The sequence below is a fragment of the Mesocricetus auratus genome, unplaced genomic scaffold (genome assembly GCF_017639785.1).
Source record: "Mesocricetus auratus isolate SY011 unplaced genomic scaffold, BCM_Maur_2.0 Super-Scaffold_100026, whole genome shotgun sequence".
NCBI lineage: Eukaryota > Metazoa > Chordata > Mammalia > Rodentia > Cricetidae > Mesocricetus > Mesocricetus auratus.
The window spans coordinates 23898868-23926589 of NW_024429207.1; the positions used below are offsets into that span (position 1 = coordinate 23898868).

Here is a 27722-nt window from a genome sequence, read left to right on the forward strand (position 1 = left end):
CTCTAGTGGTGAAACTTGAGGTTTCTAATTGAGCCCCACTTCTGATCTCTCTTCTTTCTCATCATGGAGGCCATGTGCCCAGCTGCCCCACACTCCTGCTGTCAAGCCTTCCCTGCCGTGGTCGGCTGTGGCCTCTCAATTGAAGGCATAAACAAATCCTTCAAAGTTTTAGCTGATTCTTGTTAGATACTTTAACAAGGCAAGGAAAGAGGCAGCTAATGCCACCATAACAATCTGAAACATGGACGCAAGTCCTCTTCATCTTCATAAAATGAAAACCGGAATAAAGGAGTTTTAAATTGAGTTATCATAGAGTAACAGAAATCAGATCTAAAATTAAGACAGACACCGAGGTGAATTTACCATTCTCTCTGTGTTTTCCATCAAGGCTGTGGGAAATTAGCAAGTGGTCCTGGACAAGGGATCAGGTTGATGGTGGGGCTCAGGGCTTTTCAGCAGTCATATGAGCATAGGAGGGACACACACTTGAGGGCTGTAAGAAGCCATGCACTGGTGGGGAGGGGCACAGTGAGGAGAACATGATTCAATGGTTGCTTTTCTCATGGAGGACATGGTAGAAAGCAGTGAAAATACTAAATTAAGCAATTTTATTAAGTGGAACAATTCCATTATAATCACTTAGGTGATTTAAGAAGAAAAATGAGGAAACATAAAAATAAATGAAAAAGGTAACAAAATGATAAAAAAAATCTTGTTCTCAAATAGAAAATTAAAAAGATGAAAGGAAAACTAATAACCAAGTAGCAAGATGAAGGTTTTTGAAATAATTTACTGTTTAATTACAAATCTAGTTTAAGGCAATGCTTTGTCATCTTTGCTGGTAGATGGTGCCTGGATGAGGGGCCAAGTTTCCAAAGCTGGAGTTAGAAGAATTAGCTGGATGTTCAATACACATTCTGTGGTCCCAGAAGATGTCTCTAGAACACATCAAGACTGCCACATTGAGTCTTGTATCCACAGTGGAAGCATGGAGTATCTGTTCACCCAGTCATGTGACAAAGTCTAACCATATTCCTGTAAAAGAAGAAAGAGGAGAACACATTGTTGAAAAGCCAATTTAAAACATTAACAAAACTGCAAAGGAATGATGTATTGTTAGGTTAAGACTGGTGAGGTCATTTTTTAGGATAATTAGATGAAAAGACTTTCATAGTATCAGCATAAATGAGCCCAACTCAGGGAAGAGGAGGAAGGGAACATAAAATGAGCCTGAACACATCTGGGACTTGCAGGGTCTCCATATTTCTCTAAACATGGTTTCTAAACATGCAGCTTTGGAAGTCTGCATGTGCATGTCCAAGCATTAGAAATGACTGCACATGGGAGATATATTCAAGAGGAAAAGGAAAAACTTCAGACAGTGCTTGAATTTGGGCAGCCTTTGCTGTCTTTGCAATATTTCTTGTCTTTATCATAAAACAGTGATAAATGACACATTGATCCTGTGGGGATTTGTTAAATCCTAGACCTTGAACACTGGATAACAGGAGAATGTCAAAAATTTCACAGGTCTTTATGTTTCTGTCAGAAGACAGTTGGTCTAAACATGAGTCTAGATGTGTGGAGCATTGTGCGGCAGCGATTCTACGGAGTATATGCATACATCATAGTCTGTGGTCAGTGTGACCAAGAGCCAAGACTTTGTCAAGCACAACCAGTTACTCTCAGATACAAGCATTTGTATCTCATGATGTTTAAAGGAAGAGAATTCAGAAAGACACAATACATCATCTTGTGAGACTTGTCAAAGCAAACATATTGCTTATGGAAGAGCAAACTTCTGAGACTTCTACTTCAAGCTTGCAGCTAGTGCATTTTGTGTTGTGCAAACTGGACACAAGAAACTAATTACCTACATATGTTTCTCAAAAGGTTTGGAGATGGGGCACAATGGTAAGTCCTCCTCTGTGTGTGAGTCCTCCCCAGTGTAACCCTCATGCACAGAGTAGGGAGTGCTCATCCTAGCTGGAGAAAGATCTACAATATGTTAGATGTTGTAAGTTTAATGATGAATACATAGAGTGAGCAAAAGGGAAGGAATCACAACCAGAGATTTGGGAAGATCCAGTAGACCCCTCTACGTGCCAAGCTTGTACCCCAATTGCTACAAAAAACCCACTGTTGCTGAAACATGTACCTGCTCACTTCTGTACCGAAAACCTATGAAAAGCCCAGCACAATCATTCAGATTCCAGCCTTTGTTCAAGAGCTGGCTGATGGTAATAAATTGGAAACTGAAGTAACTAAGATGCCTCAGCAAGTACAGAAAAGGGGAATGTAAACTCAGAAGAAATTTTAAAAGTGGCACTAACAGTAATCTACTGATCTAACTTTCACAGGACCAGAAACTACTATGTGCACTGCCACAGAAGGGAAAAATAGTCCTATCCATCCGTGACACCAGTGAACCACAGCAATGGCCAACATGGCAATAGTGGCACTCATGTATCGATAGTAACTAACAACTAACTAATTAATTGAGCTTACAGCCTGCTCAACAGGAGGGAAATCATGCCCAGTACCAGAAACCTAACCAACTATCCAGGGCTAGTGAGGACATGGACCTTAGGAGATAACCTTCTGCTGCCATATTTCTAGACCAATACTTCATTTTTTGTTTGTTATTTCTTTTTTGAACAAATTTTTTTGATTCTTTGGGAATTTCATATCATGAACCTCAACCCCACTCATTTCCCGGTCCCTCCATATCTGCCCTTGTAACTTGCCCCCACTGCAAAGGAAAACTTGAAAAGAAATAATAAAATTTAAAACATGAATAACAATACAAATTAATTTTTTATTTTAAAAAATCAAATAAAAATATGTTTTTTTAGTTTTGTTTCTGGTTTTTAAATTTTTTGGTCTTTTTTTTTAACAAAAATAATTCTTAACTGCATTCTAAAACTTACCTTTATACATACAAACATGTGTAGCTCTCACTCCTAATCAGGGAAACTTCTCTTTATAGCAAATGGACACCAAATATAGAAAATGTAATAGGTCATAATGCAAAGATTAATAGATAATGTGGAGCCCAGCTCTGACACAGCTCCATACCCTCCAGACTCAGGGAAAACCACAGAAGTGGAGCAGAAAGATTGAAAGAGCCAGATGACCAGGAATTCTGTTGTGAAATTGTTTCTTCATTTTTAGAAAGAAATGAAGCCTTACATAAGATGATTTCAGATGAACAACATGCTTCTGAATTTGTTCATGACAACAATAAATAACTGTGTCTTAGTAAGTACCCAGAGGAAAGCGTTTTCTCCAGATTAGGTGACATATTTCATTGTAAAAGAATGAAAGAAATGAAATAGAAATTCTACAAAGCACAGTCTTTTGTCATAAGTCCAAAATACTCCCTCCCCTTTTGCACGTCCATGGGGGAATTATGTTTACTTAGTTTCTGAGACCACAATGGTCCCAAAATGTCTAGTTCTCACTTGCTTTATAAGTGAAAAATAATTCAAAAGCATTTTGCTGTGGGTCATATAATTAAAATCATAAGAATGGAAGTAGGATATGTGAACACTTCTGTAACATACTATATGTCTGACCCCAGACTCCTATCAAAACACAGGGAAGGCTTATTGGGTGTCTTGGTTTTGTTTCCTGTTACTATGATAAAACTGCAGACACAAGCAACTTAGCAGGGAAGGGTTATGACAAATCCATGTTATCATCCACCAGGTCAAGGTAGCAGATCATGAAGCAGATAATCACAGAACAATCAGCCAGGAACAGAGAGTAACAAGCCAATGCACATGTGCTGGTGCCTAGCCCTCTACATTTATACAGTCCAGGATCTCTAAGCCTAGAGACTTGTGATACCCGTGATGGCAAGTCTTCCCACATCAATCAATGTAATCACTACACCCACCCCTAAGGCATGCCTTCTCCTAAGTCAGCCTGAGTTTTGCCAAGTTTACACTAAGTGCTAACAATAAAAAGGAATGTATTAGAAAGCCTACAAGACACAGCCAGAAAAAACCTACCAGTGATTCTATGAATCATGGTGGGATAGTAAGTCATAGTGAAACAGATCACAGACTTATCAAGTGCCGTGTCAAAGAACTGATGGAAGTCAGAGTAGAGAAGGAAATGACAGATGACAGACAAGAGATTCAAGAGGAGACCTAGTCTCTGTCTAGACTCCGTCGTTTTAAGCCTGACTTCAAATCATGCTCTGATATCAATGGAGCATAAGTGAGACATGGGTTGCACAAGAAGCCAAAAGGCTCAACATGAGTGAGTCAAGGACCACACTCTCCACTACACACTGCACTATTGCAAGATAGCTAGCAGTGTACAAGCCTAGCGGGAAAAGATTCTAATGCTAAATCTCTTAAGTTTTGCTCTGGCTTAGAAATAGACACATGGGTCATCCTATTAGAAAAAGTAAACTTCGACTATCACTCAATCTGCAGCAGTCTTACATTCATTTCATTGCTCGAAGCACTAAGAGATTTGTATGTTATTGAAAAAATAAAATAAAACACCAAAGGATCCAATTAAAAAGTAGGGGACTGAACTAAATAGAGAATTCTCAATAGAGGAGTATAAAATGGCTGAGAGATACTTGAGAAAGGGCTTAACATCATTAGCCATTAGGGAAATGCAAATCAAAGTAACTCTGAGATATCATCTTACTCCTTGTCAGAATGGCTAAAATCAAAAACACCAATGACAGTTTGTGCTGGAGAGGATGTGGAGAGAGGGGAACACTCCTCCACTGCTGGTGGGAGTGCTAATTTGTACAGCCATTATGGAAATCAGTATAGAGATTCCTCAGAAAAATGGGAATCAGTCTACCACAAGACCCAGCAATTACACTCTTAGGCATATACCCAAAAGATGTCCATTCACACAACAAGGATGTCTGTTCACTATGTTCATAGCAGCATTATTTGTAATAGCTAGATCCTGGAAGCAACCTTGATGCCCCACAACTGAAGAGTGGATAGAGAAAATGTGGTACATTTACACAATGGAGTACTACTCAGTGGAAAAAACAATGGAATCTTGAAATTCGCAGGCAAATGGAAGGCACTAGAGGAAACCATCCTGAGTGAGGTAACCCAGACACAAAAAGACAAACAAGGTATGTTCTGACTCACATATGGATTTTAGATATGAATCAGGGGAGTGTCAACCTACAATCCCAGTGCCAGTGAGTCTGGGAAACAGGGAGGTTCCCAAGAGAGATGCATGATACTCCAGAGAAGTGGAGTGAGGCAAGATCTCCTGAGCAGATTGGGAACATCAGGGGAGAGGAGAGGAAACCAGGAAAAGAGAAGGGGATAAGAGGAGAGTAGAAGAAGGCATGGGGGAGCAGGAAGGTTTAGTGGAGGTAAGAATAGAGGAAAGCAGGATGAGAGATAACATAATAGATGGAGTCATTATAGGCTTGAGGAGAGAGCTGACACTAGTGAGATTTCCAGAGATCTACAAGGATAACACCAATTTGCAAACTAAGCAATAGTGGAGAGACTACATTAATAGCCCCTCCTTGATGATAAGGTTGATGAGCACCCTATATGCCATCCTAGAACCTTCATCCAGTGACTGATGGAAGCAGAGACAGATACCCACAGCTAAACACTGAACTGAACTCCTGGAACCTAGTGACAGAGATGGAGGAGTGATGAGCAAATGGGTCAAGACCATGATGGTAAAACCCACAAAGACAGTTGACTGGATAAGGGGGAGCTCTTGAATCCCAGACTGATGCCTGAGAGGCCAACAGGGTACTGATCCAGACTCCATGAATGTAGTCTCAGTGAGGAGGCCACAGAAATCACTGGGGCCTTGGGTAGTAGATCAGTGTTTACCATAGTGTATGAATGATCTTTGGGAGCACTTTCCAAATAGAGGGATGCTCTCTCAGCCTGGACATATGGGGAAGGGCCTAGGTCCTGCCTTGGATGAAATGACAGACTTTGGAGATTCCCCCCAAGGAGCACCTCACCCTCCCTGGGGAATGATGTGGGGATGAAATGGGGGGCTGGGGAGGCTGGTGGAGGGACAAGGGAGGAGAAATGGGAGAGGGAGCTGGGATTGACATGTGAAGCATTCATGTTTCTAATTTAAATAAAAGCACATATTGAGGAAAAAAATAAAGTGAGCTGTGCTCTTTAAACTCACCTTGTGTCTCAAAAATGACCAGTTCTTGAGTTTCCATGAGAACTACATTCTCCAATTTCATGCCCAATTTTTCTCATTTTCAAGAATTTCTTAATTCTATAAGAATGTAACAAATAAATAATATATTTTACTAGCACATATTTACTGATTCCTTAAGCAGGTTCTATTTGTATAAAATGAATATATCTATAAATCATGACCTAAATTAATATAACTTTTCTTGGAATCATTTTATTTAATTATCTTAGGTAAGAGTATAAATTAATATGATATATACAGCAGTCAAATAACTGACTTCATATTTATCCACAGGATTTTTATAAATACTTTTATCAGTATTCATATACTTATATAAAACATCAACTTATTATTAGCTTTAATCCAAAGTACACCTAAAGAGAGGAAAGTGTATACGTTTATAAAGTTTTTATTCACTTATTACTCTGCTTGCATGTGTGTCTCTGTGTGTCTATCTATGTGTGTGTGTATGTAAGTATGTGTAAAACTAAATAACACACACACCTCTTGGGCACACAAGTGATACCTATGGAAAAGGAGTTTATAACATGCTGTATTTTATAACAATAAAGAAAATACAAACTTAATACAGATAGGCAATCAGAAGGGCTTTATATACTAAACTTGTTTAATGTTGGATGGAATCATACATGAGAAGAAAAATAAAAAAATAACATGAAAAATAAAACATGATGGTTGATGAAGTGGAGTGAGAAGTTCTAAAAGCATCCAGGCTAACTGTGAGGGCACAAAATTGAAATTTTCACATTTGGGGAACTAGGACAGGAAAATCATGGGGGAAATAAGGAAGGTTCAGATCGTGTCAGTTTCTGAAGTAAAACTTAAGATGCAGTTATTTGCTATTGTTTCGCCCTCATATTTGTGTGTGTATTAGGAGTTGGTTCTCTCCTTTTATCATGTGGGGCTCAAGATATGACTCAGCTTGCCGTGTCTAGCAGAAATCCCCTTTGTATGTTGAACCACCTTGCAGGCTTGGAAACAGTTCTTATAAAAAGCATAAATAAAATGAATTTATATTTAGGTCTTAATTCAAATATAGTTAATATTATAGCTAATATGAATGGTTGACAATATTTGCAATACTAAAATCTTACCTAAGGATCTCCTTTTCTAGTTCATCATTTTTCTGCTGCTGCTGATACAAATTACATCTTAAATACTGTTTTAATTTGGTAAGTTCTTTGATTGATTTTTCCTCATCTTCCATCTTCAAAAAATCATACAAAGTAGTTTTAAAACATTGGAGACTTAGCCTTCTTTCTTAAAACTATGACGAATGTGCTTAGAAACATCTAATGATAAACCAAACATAATAGAGGAAAGATGCAAGCTACGTGATTTCTTCTTATTTATCTACCCAGTTACTTTTCAAATGTATTTTTATGTGTATGGATGGTTTGACTTCATGTTTGCCTGTGCACTATGTATGTGCAGTTCTCACAAAGGCCAGAAGAGGGTATTATATACCCCAGAGACCTATCATGTGGGTACTGGTCACCAGTCATTAAAGGAGGGTGAAATATAGAGGCATGAGCAAACTTTAAAAAAATGCAAGCATTTTCTTATTTATATTATTTATAGCTATTGGAATGCTAAAAAGAACTGTGGAGCCATACATATACATTTTAAAATTGATACAAACATGTTTCAAGTTAAATCACAATTAAGGATATCTTCCATTTAAGGAAATGGAAAAACCTAGTTCTAAGAATTGCTTTTGTTTTTGTTTCATTTAGTTTATACATTAAGAGCATTACTCCAGGTTACTTTAAATTATAAATGTCCATACATGGTGACATGTTTGGATGCTGGTAATTCACTCATGATAAGTGTGCAGATCTGGGAATCTGTGGGGAAACACCCAGGCTCCGTAAAGACCAATCAAGCTATAATCATCCAGAAACATGCCTCAAAGTCTGCCCATAGTCACACCCACTTTGCAACTACATAAGTATAGCATCTAAACAATGTTTAAAAACTTCACTGTTCCATTACAATTATTTAATCTAATGGGGAACAACAGACTCTACACACTTTAGAAAAATGCATATTTTGCTTTCTATCATAATTGATACATACAGTACATTTACTTTCTATGCCCATTAAATGACCAATTTTGTGACACACGAAATTAAAAACAGGGATCCTATCACAAGTCTGAAAACAGAGGAAATGACAATACCTCCACTGGGTAGCTTCGAATGCAGTCCTCAGAAGACCTTGGGTTTCCTGGGAGAGTCATGTTTTCACATGGCAAGAAGTGTCTGCGAGGGCAGGTGCTTGCCACACAAGGGCTCTCAAGAGCAAACCTTGTTCCGGATGTATTCAGAGGAGTGCCCTGCTCCACCGAGATGTGAACTTGTGCACAGGATTCACTTAGCCTCCTATTCCTGTACAGACCGAAAGGGTGTACACTGTAATATGTATCTCATCCATCCACAAAAGTCTCTTTGTATTTTAAAGGCACCATAAGAATGCACAGAATTTCCCTATTAAACAAAATCTTGACACTGAGAAGTGTGTAGGAGCATGCCTGCCATGCATACAATTACAGGTTTCGAGTTATTCCAAAGGATTCCTTCTATTTCTAGAGAAAGTATGGGGTAGCAAGTATACCAAACAATATCAGAAGTAGAGACAAGGCTATCAAAGACATATGGCTTGACAGGGAAAAATACTGCCCTCTGGGAGGACTCTACATATACAAACCTTATGGTTACAGCAGAGATATTTTAATTCAAAGCATAGCAACATTTTGGGGTTATGGGAATGTTAACATATAAGGCTATAATAGCATATTTACTAATATATCCTCATTAAATATTATATTGCACTCCATATATATATATATATAAGATTAAGGCTGCAGAAAATAGATGGATACTTGTATTTAGTAATAAACAAGTTAAGGAGGTTAGAAGAAAATCTCCTCAAGGACATTCCCAAGCTCTTAGTTTCAATATTTGTGTAGAACGTGGATGAAGTTAAACACTGGGCAGTGGGCAATAATTAATGGTAATACCAAAGGTAGCTAGCTGGTTTAAGGAAGCTCCAGTCTGTGTACAAAAAGAGTAGTTAGCACTTAACTTTTCATTACAACCTTCCAAACAGCACCCAAACTTTTACTATTTCTATTTATTGGCAAGCTGACTAGCAAACTTACATCAATTAACTACTAAAGAATGTTAATGGAGAAAATCGAATATCTAATCAAAAGAGAGGGTGTAATCAAGTATACCCTGGAATGACATTTTGAAGGTAAATAGTTAGTATTTAAGCATTTGTCCTGTCCTGTCCTTGGGGCTCTGACAGGATACACCCTCAGCTGCTGCCACTAACAGCACCACCTGTGCACATTCACTATTTCCCTCCCCACCTCCCATCCCTCTTTGTCTCTGTTTCTCTCTGTTTCCCTCTCTCCCTTCCTCCCTCCTCCTCCCTCTCTTCCTCTTTCTCTCTGCCTCTCTCTTCCTTCTCACTGCTCCTATCCCTAGAGGCCCGTCTCTCCCCTCCCATTTCCCTTTTTATTATCCTTTTCCCCTAATTAGAAAATTCCTCCTCTTGAACTCTGTCACATGGCATCTTTCTTGTGCCACTTTAAAAACTTACAACAAGTATTGCACCATCTAAGATTATTTTCCAAAACTATTTTGGCTGGCTCGCTTTTGCACCCACTAATCTCATAACTATTTCACTGTAAATTTTGTCTTATAGAAAAGCTGGGGTCAGGCTGAAGAGATGGCTCAGTGGTTAAGAAAAGCTGGGGTGAGTCTATTTTCTGCAAATCTTTAGTTTTACTCACCTGTATAGTTCACATAACAATGCATTGTTAATCCTTAATTCTTCTATACACTGTTGTTCAAAACTTTCCGGGGCACTTATATTTGACTCTTGTACAGTTTTCATTTGAGTGGGTTCAGACCACCGACTTTGGGTTTGAATTCCTGTCTGATTCACTGGGGAATGAATGGTGTTCTCACATAATTCCCCCAAAGTTTCTTGAGCACCTGCCTGTGTCTAAAGCAAATTGTAATGATATATTTAGAGAAAATCTTCATACATTTGATAGCTTTACTTTTGAGTAAGTGATTCAAATAGAAGTTTTATATTCTTGTTTAAAATATTTGTCATCAGGAACTGGGAAGATGGCTCAATGATGCAAATCTCTTGCTGCTCTTGCAAGGGACTTAGGTTTGGTCCCCAAGACCTGCGTGGTGATTCCAAACCATCCATAACTCCAGTTCTAGGGGATCCAATGCTTTCTTATTACTTCTGTAGGCACCAGGTATGCACAAGGTACACATACATACATGCATGCATACATGCAAACATGCATAAACACAAAATAATAGAAATTAAAATTTTTTAAAGTATCAGTATCACCCACAGTAAATCTGAATTTTCAATATTCTCATTCATTTGTGTGAATTTGTGTGTGTGTGGCTGGGGATTGAAACCAAGTGCTTGGGAAAGTACTCATCAGTGAGCTAAATGGTCCTCCCGGAGCGGGTCTTACATACTGCTCATGTAACTAGACAATTCAAATGTTTGTGGGCTCATCTCAAAACTCCCCATATTGGGGGATCTAATATAAGGATAATTTGAGAGCACTAAGCAACATAGATTAGAAGTGAAAGAAGCATGGGCTTTGGAGGTAATGTCTACTGAATGATTCACATCCTTCAAAGAGATTTTAGCAGGAGAAGAACTATTATTACATCACAAACAAAAGAAAAATTTAAGTGAGAAAGGAGCTATAGAAAAGACTATTAAATATAAAAGAACCAGAATGTGCTGTGGAAAGGTATGCATTTCTAATGTGTAGAATTTCCACATGCCAAATTATCAAATAATGTTAAAATAAGTGCCTTCTAAGATGAGACCCAAGGGTACCACTGGGAACACAGGGCTGAAGAGTAAGCCAAGACCATAAATACAAGGCCCTTTGTTATGTCTTCATAAAGATTCACATTTCCTAATTGGTATTTAAGGTTTATTTGAATACAGCTTCATTGACAACCTAGAAGGAAGAGCTAATCCAAAATGATTTGTGGGATTGGAGAAATTGTCTGGTCATGGAAAGTGCATTCTACTCATGCTGCAGACCTGAGCTTTGTTCCTAGTAACCACACTAGATGACTGACAATCACCTTTAACTTGAGCCCTGGAAGATATGGCACCATATTCTGTACTCCAAAGATGCTAGACACACTTGCACACACCCACACAACGCCCAAATATATACACAAACACACATAAGTTAAGATATAACATCATGTTTAAAAATGTATAAAGGTGCCTCTTAGAATGACTCAAATCCAAAAATTCCACAGTAGACTCAAAATTCTAAAGAGAAATGTAATCAAAGTGCCACTTGCTATCTTACATTAAGGAAATACTAAAACAGAATGAAGGCTGCTGCATTTGTGCCTTGGGAGTTCTGCAGAGAGGAAGCCCAAAGTGGAAAATGCCCTGCTCCAAGCACAGTCTCTTTATTAGGAAAGGAAGAACCACTGCCCCAATAGAGAACTGGGGCATGACTCCAAGGCCAGGGAACAGTCTCAGAGAATTTTCAAGCTTGCATGACTGTCCTCAGCACCTTTCATTCTTCGTTCTAATGTGGGCTTACTTGGAGGCAGGGTGGTGGTGGTGGTAGGAGTCCAGCAGAGTGTTAGTTATGTGCGCTGTAAATGGCTTATTCAGAGAAGTTGTATTTACCAGGCTATGGTCTAGTTGCTACATCCTCATCTGGACCCAAGAATTATGATGTTAAATAAGATATTTTAAATCATGACCTAGATGATTTATCAGTGAAAAAGGGTGGTGACTTAAAATGATCCAGAAACAAGTTGCACTCAGTAAGTAGAAACATTAACTTATTGAAGATGAACATTGCTAATAAGAAGATGAGAAGCAACAGAGAACGACATTAGAACAACTGAAGGAGGTCTACAAGGCCCCCTGTGATTTCAGTTTTCTACAAGCAGGAAAATGTGCCTGGCAGATTCCCAGAGTTAGACAGGTTAACACTGAGTGAGGGGATTTGCTTTAAAATACAGATCTTTTATCTGGCTTCAATAATTTGACTTTAAAGACAAAAGGTAACTTTGAGTTGACTGGACTTTTTTCAATGTGGGAAGGGTGGGTGATTCAACTCAGGGCCTGGTGTGTTCTAAACAAGTACTTGGTGACTGAGGCACACCCTGAGCCTGTTCTTAATATCCTAATAAATCTTCATTTCCCTTATCTCCAAAAAGAAATAAAGAATTTTAAAGTCTTTTCAAAACCAAACATACTGCTCTTTGAATGACATGAATGGGGCACAATTCTTTCTGACCCTCCAAGCTTGTTTCTATGGAGAAGACCCCCATGTTTGCATCCTTTCCATATTTATGTGCATACAGATCACCCTGAGATTTGGAAAGCCAAATTACTCCTCCCAGTGAGATGTCTCTTTAATAAGCTGCCAGGACATAGTGTGATTTTAAGCACTTTATTCCTGGAAATTCTTCATTGGAAGTAGTTCTATCATGAGTCCTGTATTAAGGGGGAGTGCATTGTTTCTGTTCAGGTTGGTTAATAAAAGCAAATTCTCATCTTTAGGATGTTGACTAGTACAATTCATCTTATTTTCTTTTATGATAGTGGAATTGTCCATGAAGAACAGATTATCAGCTGTTTTCTTCTCCATATTCTCTATATGGATATATATGACCTTTCGAAAGCTTTGTTCCAAAGGTCTTTTCTGTAACATAGTCAACTACTTCCAAAGTCATCAATTTTATTAAATAGCTTCTTGTGTGAAGCCATGGTGACTTGAGCCCTAGTAGTAGCAAGAAGTATTAATATGAATACAACAAATATTTTTTTCAGTGAGACATTTAATATAATCCCTGAAATATTACCATACAGTATTAGGTAAGAGAATGCATTTTGGTATGACAAAAATTAATGAGACTGACCTACCAATTTTTCATCTTGTTCCAGCTTTTCACACGAGTTATGCAGACATCCACGAAGTTCTTCAATTTTCTTAGCTTGATCTTTTGCTTTAACCTTTAACTTAGAATGTTCAAGTTCAACCCTGAAATTGAATATTTTAGAATAGTTCTTATCAGGGACTAATTTTTAGTATCACATAATTTTAAATTGTTTTATTCAACTTGGTCTACAAGGTAATGGATTTTATTGGCATTTTAGACACATATACCATTAAACATTGTTCTTTCTTACCCCAGCTACCTTCCCCATTCCTTCTCTCAGCCCAATCTAATTCCTCCCTTCCTGTATACCCCACCTTGCTTTCTTGTCCTTCTGCCCTGCCCTTAGACTCCCTGCTCCCCTTCCATAGATCCCCTTTCATTATCCTGCATCCATATGCAATGCAACAGGGTTTTTGAAAAATTATCTGAAATAGAAATTGCATAAATTATGACATATTTGAAAAGTATGTGATTTAGAAATTGTATCATTCTGCAGTCCTACCTTGTAAAGATGTGCAAAATTTAGGTATAATATAAAAGCCACATGATTCATCATTTTTAATATAATTTTTATTTAAATTAGAAACAAGCTTGCTTCACATGTAAATCCCAGCTCCCTCACCCTCCCCTCCTCCCTTGCCTCTCCACCAGCTCCCCTGCCCCCCACCTAATCTCTACACTGTTCCCCAAGGAGGGTGAGGCCCTCCCATGGGGGATCTCCAGAGTCTGTCATTTCATTCAGGGCAGAGCCTAGGCCCTCCCCCTTCTGTCTAGGCTGAGAGAGCATCCTTCCATGTGGAATGGACTCACAAAGTTTATTCATAAGCCATGGTAAATACTGATCTACTACCCAAGACCCCAGGAATTGCTGAGGCCTCCTCACTGACACCATATTCAGGGGATCTGGATCAGTCCCATGCTGCCCTGTCAGCTATCAGTCTGGGATCCAAGAGCTCCCCCTTGTCAGGTCAACTGTCTCTGTGGGTTCCACCACACAGTCTTGACCCCTTTGCTCATTACTCCTCCCTCTCTGTCACTGGGTTCTAGGAGTTCAGTTCAGTGTTTAGCTGTGGGTGTTTGTCTCTGCTTCCATCAGTCGCTGGATGAAGGTGATTCTTCATTTTTATTTTTTTGTATTATTTGGGAAATAACCAGACTGTCAGTCATATGAGCACATTCTCTACCACTGAGATACTTCATAAACCCTGAACTGTGTTTCAAGTGACTTCAAGCACATGACCCAGGCTTCACAGTAATATACTAACTCACAACTGATGCACTTCTCCATCACACCTCTTACTTGTTATATAAACAAGTCATGTCAAATCTACTTTACGTTATACCTTTGTAAATGATCTTTCAGCTTCTGAACAATTTTTAGAGTCTCTATGTATGCATCTTGTGCTTCCAGAAACTAAAAAAAAAGATTGAAAATAATTTTACTAATATTCCTCATAAATCTAGCCATTAACTGATAATACACTAAAGTCTTGTGGAATCCAGCTAGCTTCTTCCTGAACATGCTGCCTGTGGCAACTCTGGTTTTGAAACTTCGCAGATAGCTGAGTACTGCAGCTCACAAAGTCTGTAGGGACACTGTAATATGACTCTTGTCATAAAAGCATGTCTTGGTATTTCTACGTGATTGAAATATGTTATTCTTAAATTTAAACTGTATATTATCTGATAGAGACAAAGAAAAGCCTGGGAAATGAGAAAAAAGGAACACCCTCGAAATGTATGTATGTATGTATGTATGTATGTATGTATGTATACATATGTATATGTAAATTTGAATGCTACATCATCACTATTGTACAAAGAGTTCCTAGACATGCAAACTCTGCCAGTAATGTGGCACAGTGATGTGACATCTCAGATTTTAGTTGTTTTCTGAAGAGTTGGGGAGGGCAATATCTGCACAGATGTCTCAACATCTGCTTCTTAATTCAAGTGCATTCAGGTGCCACCAATGACTACATGCTCCTTGTAGGCATGTTTGCATTCTGTATTCCAGTCTTTTCATATATGGGCTAGACATACTAACAGCATGTACCTCACTGGAGGGCTGGGCAGATTCCAACAGAGAATGCACACAGATTATGATTATGTGACCCATGGTGATACACACCTGCTGTGAGCTTTAAGATTATGCTGGTATCATAAAATTTGATCTCCTAAGGAGCAACATTTTCATGAGATAGGGGCATAATTCAAGTATTTTGTGAAATATTCACTAATTTTACTAGAAATAAGTTTGTCCATTTCTAATAATCTGTGACCTAAATGCTGTCAATATTGTTCATTAAGCAAGAATGATACCGCACATTGTAAACAACATGCCTTGGTCAAAGTCACTCATTAACAATATGCAAACTTATGACCTTAAGAGGCTGGCTGACATATCTAACCTAACACTATTGAATTCCATTATGACATTAGGGTTCTCTAGATATTCACAGGAGAGAAAAATATGTGATGCTTGTTGTTGTTTGATACTACACTAACCTTTCATGCTCCACCTCTTTAGATATAGTCTACCCCATATACACATAGCAGGTCCTATGTTTCTAATCTGTAATAGGCATGCTAAAGAAAATATACATTTATCATCCTGAATTGAGCTTCTACTTAGCATGATGACCTCTAGTTTTATTAATTTTCCCGAAAATGATACAATTTCTTTCTTTCTTTAATGTTGATTGGTGTTTTGTCTGTATGTATGTCTGTGTGGGGATGTCAGATCCTCTGGGACTGGAGTTACAGACTGTTGTGAGGTGCCATTTGGGTGCTGGCACTGAAATAGGATCCTCTGAAAGAGCAGTCAACACTCTCAAACACTGAGCCATCTCCCCATCTCCACAATTTCATTCTTCACAGGCCAATAAAACTCCACTGTTTGTATGTATCACAATTTCTTTTCCCATCCAACTCTTTATTGACATCTTGACTGGTTCTATATCTAAGCTATTGTGAATGAGTGTCATAATAAATATGGATGCGCAAGTATCTCTGTGCTTATCATATATTCCTTTACAGGAAACCTCAGCCAATAAAAATGCAGAGTTATGGAGCCAGTCTCAGTAGATACATCTACAAAGAAACTCCCTCACCTAAGTCAGGTAACATTGCAAAAGAGGGGGTGGAAAGATTGTAAGAGCCAGAGGATGAGATAGCTTATTAGATTGTGTCTCCTAGTAATGTTCGAGTTACACTCAGCAAGTCTCACCAACATGACTGCCTACATGCAGAACAGTGACAACAACAGTGGACCTGCTAATATGGACAGAGCAAAGCTTGGAAGGTCTCAACCTCATACAGGCAACTAAGGAACACTGAGCGTGGCAGAAATAGTCAGTGCCCAGTAATCAGCTTTGAAAATATGCATACAAGTAACATTATACAGTCTGAGCAGTTCTATTTACAGATATATATTATTATAGACATATATGTATGTGTGTGTATGTATATAGTGGAATATTTGTTTAACTATGTAAAGATGTGTTGCATTTGTTTATGTTATAAAATATTTAACTATGTGATGATGTGTTGTGTTTGTTTAATTATGTAAAGATATGCAGCTGTTTACCTTGCCTGCCTAAATCACCTTATTGGTCTAATAAAAAGCTAAATGGTCAATACCAAGGGTGATGCAGGTGGGACTTCCAGGCAGAGAGAGGAAATAGAAGGAGGAATTCAGGATCAAGAGAGAAAGAAAAGGAGACAACAGGGGCCAGATGGACGGACACAGAGGAAGTAGGGAAGCAGGACGTACAAAATGAGAAAAGGATAAAAGCCCCGAGGCAAAATATAGATGAATTTCTACAGGTTAGAATAAGTTAAAAGAGCTAGTGGGACAGAGCTTAGGCAGAGCATTCATAGTTAATAATAAGTCTCCATGTTTTCATTTGGAATCTGGATGATGGCCCAAAGAAAACCACACACACACACACACACACACACACACACACACACACACACACACAAGAGTGTAGCAGCAATTAATGAAAAAGAAGTCCAATAATTTGAAGGAGACTGGGAAGAGGTATATGGGAGAGTTTGGAGAAAGGAAAGGGAAGGGTGAAATGATCTGATTATATTATAATCTTTAAAATAAATATATTTTTAAAGAAAAGCTAAAATTATAATAAATTAAAAATACATGCCTACTGATATGTCAGGTGTTTTAAGTTTCTGTAAGTATATGGTTGTGAGAGGTTGGCTTGTGATGCAAATTGACAACACATATTTGACAGACCAAATTCATGTAATTTTAAGTACAGGATACACATTGATTCATGAAAAGGCGACTATAAGTAATATTGGTGAAGTTGAGTGAAGATGAGAAGGTTTTATTTGATATTAGTTTACCTCTTTCAAGGAGTTTGTTTCATTCTCCAGTCCCATATCTCGTGTTCTCAGATATATCCCAAGCTGTGTCACTGCGACTCTTTCGTTGAATTGTTTTTCTATTTCACTTAAATGTTTCTTAATATTTTTATAAAAGCAAAGAATATTTCTTGTCTCCTCAAGTTCTTTCCTTAAAGTAAACCTGAAGTTAAATATCATGAAATTAAGTTTGTTGGAAAATGCAATGCTCACACTGATCTTCATAGGTTAATTTTTATAATAATAAATTGTATGAGAAAAATGTAAAACAAAAACAATAAGTTTATGTTGTCAAGAGTCTAACCTCAATGCTTTTTATGTTGCCTTAGGGTTTGTTTTTGTTTTTGTTTTTGGTTTTGGTTTTGGTTTTGGTTTTTGGGGATTTTTTTGTAACGATTTTAACTTACTTTGTTGATTATGATGTATTTTATGAAAAACTTAAAAGTCCCACTTGGAACAAGTCAATAACAAATAATTAAACCAATATTAAATATCATGTGCTCTCTCAATATAGAACAGCTACACAGGCCTATTGGCATGTGTCAGGTTCAATAGAAACTTAGGGCAAATGGTTAACTGTGGTGCCTATGAGCGTACCAAAGTATGTGATGGTCTCCAGGCACACTCCATACTTGTGACTCCTCTTCCCAGTTCTTGTCACCCTTCCTGCTGCCCTAAACTTCTCCAGCTCATGGGCTTCTCTTCCCATAGTTCCTTATTTCCATATAATCCTGTCATCTTGGCCACGTTCTATAGCTCTCATACCCCTTGGCTCCTTCTCTCTTTTTGCCCCCTCACTCTTGGTCCCATTTCCCTTGATTTTCCTCTCTCACTCTTCTCTCTACCCCTCCTATCAGGGTGCTGGTCATGTTCATGTTCTGGACTCTTCCAGATGTCTCTGACTGTACTCTCTCTCATATCTACAATAAAAAACCTTCTCCTCAGCAATACCTTGGAGTGGTCATGCCCTCACTTTATATAGAATTTGTTTTAATTCTGGAGGCAGAGGCAGGTCAAACCCTGTCTTGAAAAATAAAGGTATCTTTTTTTTAAATCTATATATGAAAGTGCTGCTGAATTGTCAGTAATTGTTTCCCACTTTACTTTTTATTTGATGTGTGGTGATTAGAATAAGCCCATTATTTGTGTAACTTTTAGTCCTGGTTAGCATGCAGAAGGGCCTGATTTTCATTTTCAGCACAACAATAAAAAAGTATATTCCTTAAGTAAAGTTTCAAAATATTAAAATGACCGTTTCATGCTCTGTGGGTAGAATTATAAAGGAATATAAACTTACTTGAAAAAGTGTAGAAATATTGATCAAAGGCATTTTTAAATGTTCTATATTTTAAATACATGATTCTATATTGATGAACTCATTAAAAGTAAATAATTTAGAGTGTAGAAAATTGTTTATCCAAATGATAATACTCGCTGAATTATTTCTAAGTTGATACAATAAAAATTCCACACAATACCGTGTGATAAATAGTGAACTTTCAATATAAAGGATATCTATTAAAATGGGTATTTTAAAGAGAATATATCTAATTATTAGTGATATCCATGAATATTGATTTGTTTTATTATTCTCAGCAATTTCTTGATCCATAAGACACAGAATTTTTCTACTGCAAAACTCTAGAAGGACAGTAATTGCAAGACTCCCTCTCCATATCTGTAACATAAGGTTCTCAAAGTAGGGTGTCAGACCTCAGGTTCCTGAACTCTTCAGTCCATTTCACGATTTCATCTTGTAAATTTGATATCTCCTCTCTTGTTTCTGATATTTCCTTCTGTAGAGCATTATTCTTATTTTCCAATTTTTTATTATTTTTCGTAAGTATTTTGTTCATTTTTTTAAGATCTACTAATGCATTGTATAGATTAAGTGAGTCCTGTATTTTTAACGAGCTTCCATAATCTGGATGAAGGAAGAACATATGAAATAAAATACATTAATGCCTTGTCTGTGTAAAGCAATGTCTGTACATTTTGACCTCCCTTCATTTATATTCTGAATAGATGTAGACTGAGTGCCTCTAATGCAAATTACAGTAAAGTAAATGCTGTAAAAAGAACAGACTAGATCCATGTTCTTAGTGTAGAGTCCAGTAGAAAAGACAGATTAATGACCATATGGATAACTGTGGCACCAAAAAAAAAATCACAAGAGTTCTGTAATCAAATAAGGTTATCTGCAGTGTGCACAAGAAGATATCTCATGAACCTGAAACAGCTAGGCAGATGGTAAAAAGGATTCTAGACTGTCTACAAAGTTGGCCAGAATTCTATGATCTGTTTCTACCTAATGTGAAGAAAGTGTCCTGATTAACATTAGTACTTGAAACAAACAAACAAACAGGAAATACAGTGCTTTAAGCAATTTTCAAAACAATGGACTTCAGGTAGTTTAAACAATGCATGCATTCCTAAATCCAAAGCTCCCTGCTGTAAGAGGGATTTGAGGACAAGATACAGAAGAAGGAATTGTAGAAGACAGCCAAGATGAGAATGTTTGTATAATCTCAGTGTTCAGGAACTGAACATAGAAGGATCCCAGGTTTGAGGGCAGCAAAACCAGTAAGAGCTTCTGGCACTGAGGCTGGCTCAATGGGAGGAAGAGCCCTCACCTAGACTGTCCAAAGCCCAGGTTTACTAAAAAAAAGTTTCTATCAGACTAGGGAGATTAGATGAAAATATTTCTGACAAAATTAAATCCAATTTATGAAAATGAAGAGGTAAATTTTGTTGAGGACTCTAAAGATTCATTATTAAAATTTGAAATCTCCAAGTTGCTAGAAGAATGAATTAGCAAGCTGATTATAAAGTTCATAAGGAGGTTAGAGATGTAGCTCCATGATAGATGACTTGCATACTATGCACAGGACCTGGACTCCACTCCCACTGATGAAAGAAAGAAATAGAGAAAAAGAAAGAAAGGAAGGAAGGAAGGAAGGGAGGAAAGAAGGAAGGAAAAAAGAAAGGAGGGGAAAAAGAAAGGAGGAGAGAGGGAGGGAGGGAGGGAGGGAGGGTGGAAGGGAGGGAGGGAGAGAGAGAAGAGAAAAGAGAAAGAAGAAAAGATTCAGTAGGAATGTGGAGTATCTGGAATAGTGAAAACCCTGAAAAAAGGTGACCAGACAGCTGCTTCACATACATATCCTAATAAAGTTAACTTTAAAGTATTTTTTAATCTAAATAACTCACCATCCTCTGAGACTGATTTAGATGATTGAGTTGTGTCACCCATAGCTCTTATTTCTTTTGTTATCTAAAAGATAAATACTATGTAAAAATGTCTTTGATATTCATACCCCATAATGTACAAAGGTAGTGATCACTTGATTTACATGAACAAAGTCAAAGAAGCCCCTGAAGAGAAATCTTTTTTAATTGATACATTTTATTAGTACCTTAAGTATGCCATACTATGTGTTTTGATCATATTTACCTCTTCCCCCAACTCTTCCCAGACTCACCTTCCCTCCCTACCCACCCAACTTTTCAAGCTTGTTTTTTAATCCTTCAAGTCAATTTGTGCTGCCCAAATCTTCTTACATGTGCCCCCATCCACAACCAGGGGCTACCCTCTTAAAAGAATCTGTCTGCCCCAGCAACTAGTGATTGCCAGTAGCATCACAGCTAGTGGTGAGACTGTATACCTAACTGCCCTCTCCCTGTTGGGATTCAGTCTGGCTTAAGCTCACACAGGTCTTATGCATGTTTCTACAACAGCTGTGAATTCATATGTGAAACTGCCCTCCTGTGTTTAGAAAATGTTTCCTTGTAGTTCTCAACACCTCTGGCTCTTACACCCTTTCTGATCCTCTTCTGAAATGACTATGGGGCACTGGGAGTGGGATTAAGGTATGTATGTTCCCTGTGAGGTTGGACATTCTGCAGTCTCTCATTCATTGCACAATAGCCTGACTTGGGTCACTGTGCTAATCAACATCTATTGCAAACAGAAACTTCTTGGACAAAGGTTGAGGGGTACACTGATCTGTGAGCATGACAATGAGTTATTAGGAGTCAGTTTAGTAGTATGCCCATTTAATAGCATATTAATAGTAGGTTCTTCCCTAGGGCTTTGGACCTACTGATGGAGCTAGCCATAAGTTCTTGGGCCAGTAATTTTGCTGGTGTGGGCTTTGTCTCATGAAGCAAACTTTAAACGCAATCAGAAAGTAGATATGGGTTCTATGATGTTAGAGCCACTGTTGCACCAATGGGCATATCTTGCCAAGCAGTCATGATTGTAGCTCACAGGGTTCACAGCTAAATCAGGTTGATGATTTCATCTGTCCTTCAGTGGCACTTTGAAAGCTAACCACTAGGGATGACTGTGTCATGTTCTATGACTCAAGTAACTGGTGTCTTAGGAAAAGGCAACTTTTATTTGAGAACTCATCTCAAGTCAGAATGGCTAAGGTCAACAAAGCAAATGGATGTGGAGAAACAGGAACATTTGTACATTGCTCGTGGGAAGACAAGCTGGTGCAACAACTATGTAAATCAGTGTGGAAGTTTCTCAAGGAGCATAAGATCCAACTATACAACTTTCTGGACTATACACAAGGGCTCCACATTCTGCTCTAATGATACTTGCTGACTCGTGTTCATTGCTGCTCTACTCACAATAGATAGGAAATGGAAACAGCCTAAATGGCTGTCAGCTGATGAGTGGATATTGAAAATGTGGTGCATTTGTACAATGGAATTTTATTCAGCTGTTAAGACAGATATCATCATGAAATTCATAGGTAAATGGATGTAACTGGAGAAAATCATTCTGAGTGAAGTAACCCAGACACAAAAAGAGAGATACCAGATGTTCTTTCTAATCTGTGGATGTTAGATTTGACTTTCAAGTATGTGTGTTGAATTTAGAATACTCAAAGAACTCAGGGAATTATTGAGGGCCATGGCCAGGTGCTTTCAAGGGAGAAGAGCTAGAAAATTTAGATATAAAGTGTTCACAGTGGAATATTAAACAGGAAGGGTTAAAATGGGGTTGAGAAGCAAAGGGAAGAGTAGAAAAGGGGAACTTGGGCAGAGATAAATAATACTAAGGACCTTTCAAAAGGAAATATACAAACCTACTACTGTATATGCTTCCATATATAGGGAGAATTAAAATAGAGCTACCCGATAACATAGCAACGCCATCCTTCTAGACACCAGAAATTAACAGCTTAAAAGTCCAGTGTCAGGAATGAGTTTCTTCTTTGGGAATTGTTGGCCAGTAAGGTGCCATAGAACTCAAACATTACAGTCTATTGTCAATGCTCCTGGTTTCCCTACAGAATTTAAAAATAAAATAGATAGCTTTCTCAATAGCTACTTTTTCATAGCATAATTTTAAAACAGGTGGTTTTAGACAAAAGAATTCCATATTCTCTTTACTTTTTATTTTCTTTGTGTTTTCAGACAGGATCTTTACCTGTGTCCCACACTGGCCTAGAACTCACAATATACTGTCATCGGGATCCACACTCATTGAATCCCCCTGCCTTGGACTTGCAAATGTTGAGAATCCTGATGTATACGGGTTTGGGGCTTTTTATACTTCTTTACTTTATGTTTTATGATGTATTTTCACTTAGAGTTTTTAAGATTTCACTGCCTTTTCTATAACACAGTGAGTAAAGATGTACTTTTTATTCTCTTCACAATACCTTATGCTTTTTCTTAGATGTTTTCTTTCGGGGTCTACAAGAAGGACAAATTAATTTCAGAAAAATTATAAACATATAAAATAAGAATAATATATAAAATTAATTATTTAAACTATCTTATTTATTAAGTATATATTAGAAAGTCATAATGTTATCTGCATTTTAATAGACAGCAATAAATGAGATTTTTTTTCAATTGAACTTTACAAACAATAATATGTATTTGAAAAATATTGCTTAATTCCTTACATGAAGGAAACAATTTAATAACAATGTTAAGAAGTAGGTTTTCAGGATCGACTATGCAATTACAGCCTATTATTCTAATTATTCTAATTACTATAAATGTGTTGAACTAATTTCAATTCTGTTAGATAGCAGATGGGTTAGGTATTTTATAAAGCAACAATCTAGACAAAGAAACATCAAGCAATTTGCCCAAATACAAACATCTGGTCAATTACAAATGAGAATTCATATCTCAGAATTCTGTCTACACAGCGTGTGATACACGATACACTAAAAGCTTTGTTGCACTTCTTAATGAAATCAGAATGGAAAACATCCTCTTACTATGTAAAGATATGAACTGAATCAGTTAGCTTATCAGAAATCCTTAGGGGGAATGTATCGAGCTTTCTTGTGCTTGGACATACAAATGGAACTGAATAATAGCCGTATTCCCCTTAAATGCTTTCTTTCTAACATCATGCAAACATAATCTGAAAGCTACCAGTTTAAAAAAAAGACATTTCACTAAGTCCCATATTTCTCTCTGATTATTATAGGTTCTCTACTGCCTTTCATGATAATTTTTCTCTCTGGCATTGGCTGCACTTATCTCCTATATTCAGACTTCCATAATGACCACATTCTCAAACTCTTCATTGTTAGCATCTCTTGTCCTCATCTTAACTTCGCAGCATGAATATGCTGGCATGGACTCATCCTTTGGGGTTGACTATACTGTTCTGTTCTATTATCAAGAAAAAAATGACTGTTAATAATCAAGCCTGCCCCTGCTTCCATGGACTAAGGAAATCCACAAGTTCTCACCCTTAGGTCAAGAACTATAGATGGTCAATGGCTGATAAGAAAATAATCAGTTTCATTCAGGAACAAATTCCCAAATGGGTTGTCTAGTTCTACATGGGCAGCATACATGAGCAGTGCTGAACAGACTCAAAAGTCTGTACATACACATGTATACATACATATACATATATAGTGTATGTGCATACATATCAGTGATAATTAGCAATAATATGTCATAAATTGGAGTAATAGAAAGCCAGTAACAGAGAGGGAGGACTGATGACCAAAGGGATTAAGACTGGGCTGGTTTAACCCCCAGAAACAGCTGACCAGACAAAGGTTAACTCTTGAATCCCAGGCATCAGCCTGGGAATCCAGCATGGGACTGATCAAGAACCCCTGAATCTGGGTGTCAGTGAGGAGGCCTAGGTAATCTATTGAGCCTTGGGCAGCAGATCAATACCCATCCCAAGTATACACACGGACTTTGGACTCCCATAGAACAATGTGAGGTGCACTCTCACCTTGAACTCTTGGGGAAGGGTCTAGGCCCTGCCCTGGATGAAATGACAGACTATGGACACCCCCATGGAGGACCTCACCCTCCCTGGGGGAATGAGGGGATAACGGGGGGGGGGGTTGGGGGGAGGGCACGGGAGGAGGGGAGGGAAAGGGAGAGGGACCTGGAACTGACTTGTGAAGCAACCTTGTTTCTTATCTAAATTTAAACTGGAAAATAAAAAAAACTAAAACTAAAAAAAATTGGAGTAATAGAGCATGAGAGGAGATAAAGGTGGGTTTGAGAATAGTGTAGATGCCATACTTATGTGAAGTATGTGTAATAAGAATGAAAATGAAAAGTTCTGGAAATAAGTGATTTAAAGTTTGAGCTTGTGTAAAATGTACATGGAGTCACTGTGGAAAACTCAGTGTAATACATAGCAAAATATCTTATACATGGGTGATGACATCATTAAAAATACATTTTATTTCATTACCATCATTTTGCATTTAGCACAGTGTAGCAATGTAGCCCAACTCTGTAGGCTATATACAGTCTTCTGTTTCCATTTTTGTTGTTCAGTTTTTATGTGTGTTGCTTATGCACCGAAAAAAAGTGGTGGGTGTTGGTTGGTTTTTGTCAAGTTGACACAAAAGTACATTTATCTAGAAAGAACCACAATTGAAAAACATGCCTCCACTGGGGTACCTTTAGGCAACACTGGGGCATTTCTTGATTAATGGTTGATGTGAGGGTCCCAGTTCACTGTGGGCAGTGTAACTCCTAGGCTTGTGGTCCTGGGTTCTACAAGAAAACAGGCTGAGCAAACCATGAGGAGCAAGTCAGTAAGCATCACTCCCCCATGACCTCTGCATCAGCTCCTATCTCTAGGTTCCTACTGTGTTTGAATTCATGCCCTGACTGTTTTTGATGCTGACCTGTTATATGGAACTATGAGTGAAATAAACCCTTTCCTCCTGAAGTTGCCTTTGGTCCTGGTGTTTTATCACAGCAATAGAAGCCTGTGTTTAAACTGTATAAAATAAAGTTCTACTGAATAAAGCACACTCATTCATATATTGCCTATAGCATATATTGAACAAGTTTCATATGTAATATGAAATTACATAAGACTTCTTTATTTACAAACCATCTATGAGAATGTCTTTTTCTTCAAATTTGACAACTGTCTTAGTTGGGGTTTCTATTGCTGCAATGAAACACACTATGACCAAAAAGCACCATAAGGAGAAAAGAGTTTATTTGTCTTGCACTTTCACATTACTGCTCATCACTGAAAAAAGTCAGTACAGGAACTCCTGGAGAGAGAAGCTGATGCAGAGGTCATGGAGGGGTGCTGCTTACTGGTCTGCTTCCCATGGCTTGCTCAGCCCACCTCCTTATAGCATCCAAGACCAGGAGCCCAGAGATGGTACCACCCACCATGGGCTGGACATTCCCCCATCAACCACTAATTGAGAAAATGCCTTAAAACTGTTCTCAAGGAGGAATTTCCTCAACTGAGACTCCTTCCTCTTTGATGACTGTAGCTTATATTAAGCTGACATACAAAACCAGCCATTATGACAACCCTCATTATTACCTTTTGAATAAAATCCTTAACAATATAATTTATGCACTAGTAAAAGCATAAAACTTATCATATGAAAATTATCCCAAATTAGAATTTTTATAGGACAATAACAATTATCTACTACTAAATATCATGTTCTTACCCATCATGCATTGCATGCTCCTTAATAAGAAATCTCTGGTTTTTTATTTCTCCAGGTATTCTTTGTAGAACTAGTTCATCCAGGGCAGAAGCAGCAATACCAGCATCAGCAGAAGCAGTAAAAGAGGTAGCAGCTTCACAGGGGTATTTTGCTATGTCTACTCCATTGCTTGCTCCATGTGTCTTTGTTTTTTCAACCTTCAACAAAAAGGCACAAGTGCACCTTTCTTACCTTCCTGCATTTTTGTTAAAACCCAAATTTGGAACTGTCACATTATGGAGCATCAGTAACAAATGAATATTTCCCAATTCTCTATTAAGGTTATTATTCCCTCCCCATTTTCTTTTTTGATCCTTTTTTCATTTAGAAACTAATATGTCAAAAGATAAAATAAAGGTGCTCACAAAATTATAGAAGTTAGTTTTCCAAAACTTTAGAGTCAATCAGTAAACTCTCAAACTTGTAGACTTTAGACTCAATCTTTTAGGTTATATTTGGCCAAAAAAAGAGAGAAAGAAGAAGAAGAAAAACAAAAGCAAGTTTATCAGAAGTTGGCATATAAAAAATTCAGTAACTAGAGTTTGCAAACATTGTATAGAGACAAAATCTAAGAACATTTCTTGGCAGTGGTGTCACTGCCTATAATCCATGCACTCAGGAAGTAGAAGCAGGCAGATCTCTGAGTTAAAGACAATCATGGTCTACAGAGAAAGTTCTAGTGCAGCCAGGGCTACACAGAGAAAGCTTGTTTCAAAACACCAACAACAAAAATCTAGTAACAACAATAGAAAACAGAAATTATTATATTTTAATTCAAACTATATGTGGTAGTTTGAAAGTAATTGGCCCCAATAAGCTCATAGGGAGTGTTATTAATAGGAGATAGAAACTTATTGGAACAGTATGTCATTGTGGGAGTGGGCTTTGAAGTTTCCTATGCTCAAGCTATGCTCAGTGTCTCAGACCACTCCCTTTTGCCTGTGGATCAAGATGTAGTACTCTCAGCTCCTTCTCCAGGACCGTGTCTGCCTGCATACCACTGTCACACCATGATGATAATGGACTAATCCTTTGAAAATGTAAGCCACCGCAATTTTTTTTACTTTATAAAAGTTGCTATGCTCATGGTGTCTCTTCACAGCAATAGAAACCTTAACTAAGACAGTGTATATGGTGATAGTGTTTCACATCTATA

The 27722-nt window shown here is 37.8% G+C and overlaps 1 protein-coding gene across 1 annotated transcript in view; it reads right to left on the minus strand.

Annotated features, from left to right (window-relative positions):
• Positions 1 to 772: 772 nt before the first annotated feature.
• The window catches only part of LOC110340289, a 93030-nt gene continuing 66080 nt past the window's right edge, over positions 773 to 27722 (minus strand). Inside the window, exons 37-48 of the mRNA XM_040731735.1 lie at positions 26528 to 26724; positions 23255 to 23288; positions 20784 to 20847; positions 19290 to 19500; positions 17559 to 17739; positions 14531 to 14601; positions 13171 to 13288; positions 10007 to 10221; positions 8387 to 8594; positions 7299 to 7411; positions 6166 to 6261; positions 773 to 1035 (exon numbers count right to left, since the gene is read on the minus strand). Coding sequence (XP_040587669.1) covers positions 6174 to 6261; positions 7299 to 7411; positions 8387 to 8594; positions 10007 to 10221; positions 13171 to 13288; positions 14531 to 14601; positions 17559 to 17739; positions 19290 to 19500; positions 20784 to 20847; positions 23255 to 23288; positions 26528 to 26724 — 1500 coding nt within the window. The 3' untranslated portion in view covers positions 773 to 1035; positions 6166 to 6173. The remainder of the gene's footprint in view (positions 1036 to 6165; positions 6262 to 7298; positions 7412 to 8386; positions 8595 to 10006; positions 10222 to 13170; positions 13289 to 14530; positions 14602 to 17558; positions 17740 to 19289; positions 19501 to 20783; positions 20848 to 23254; positions 23289 to 26527; positions 26725 to 27722) is intronic.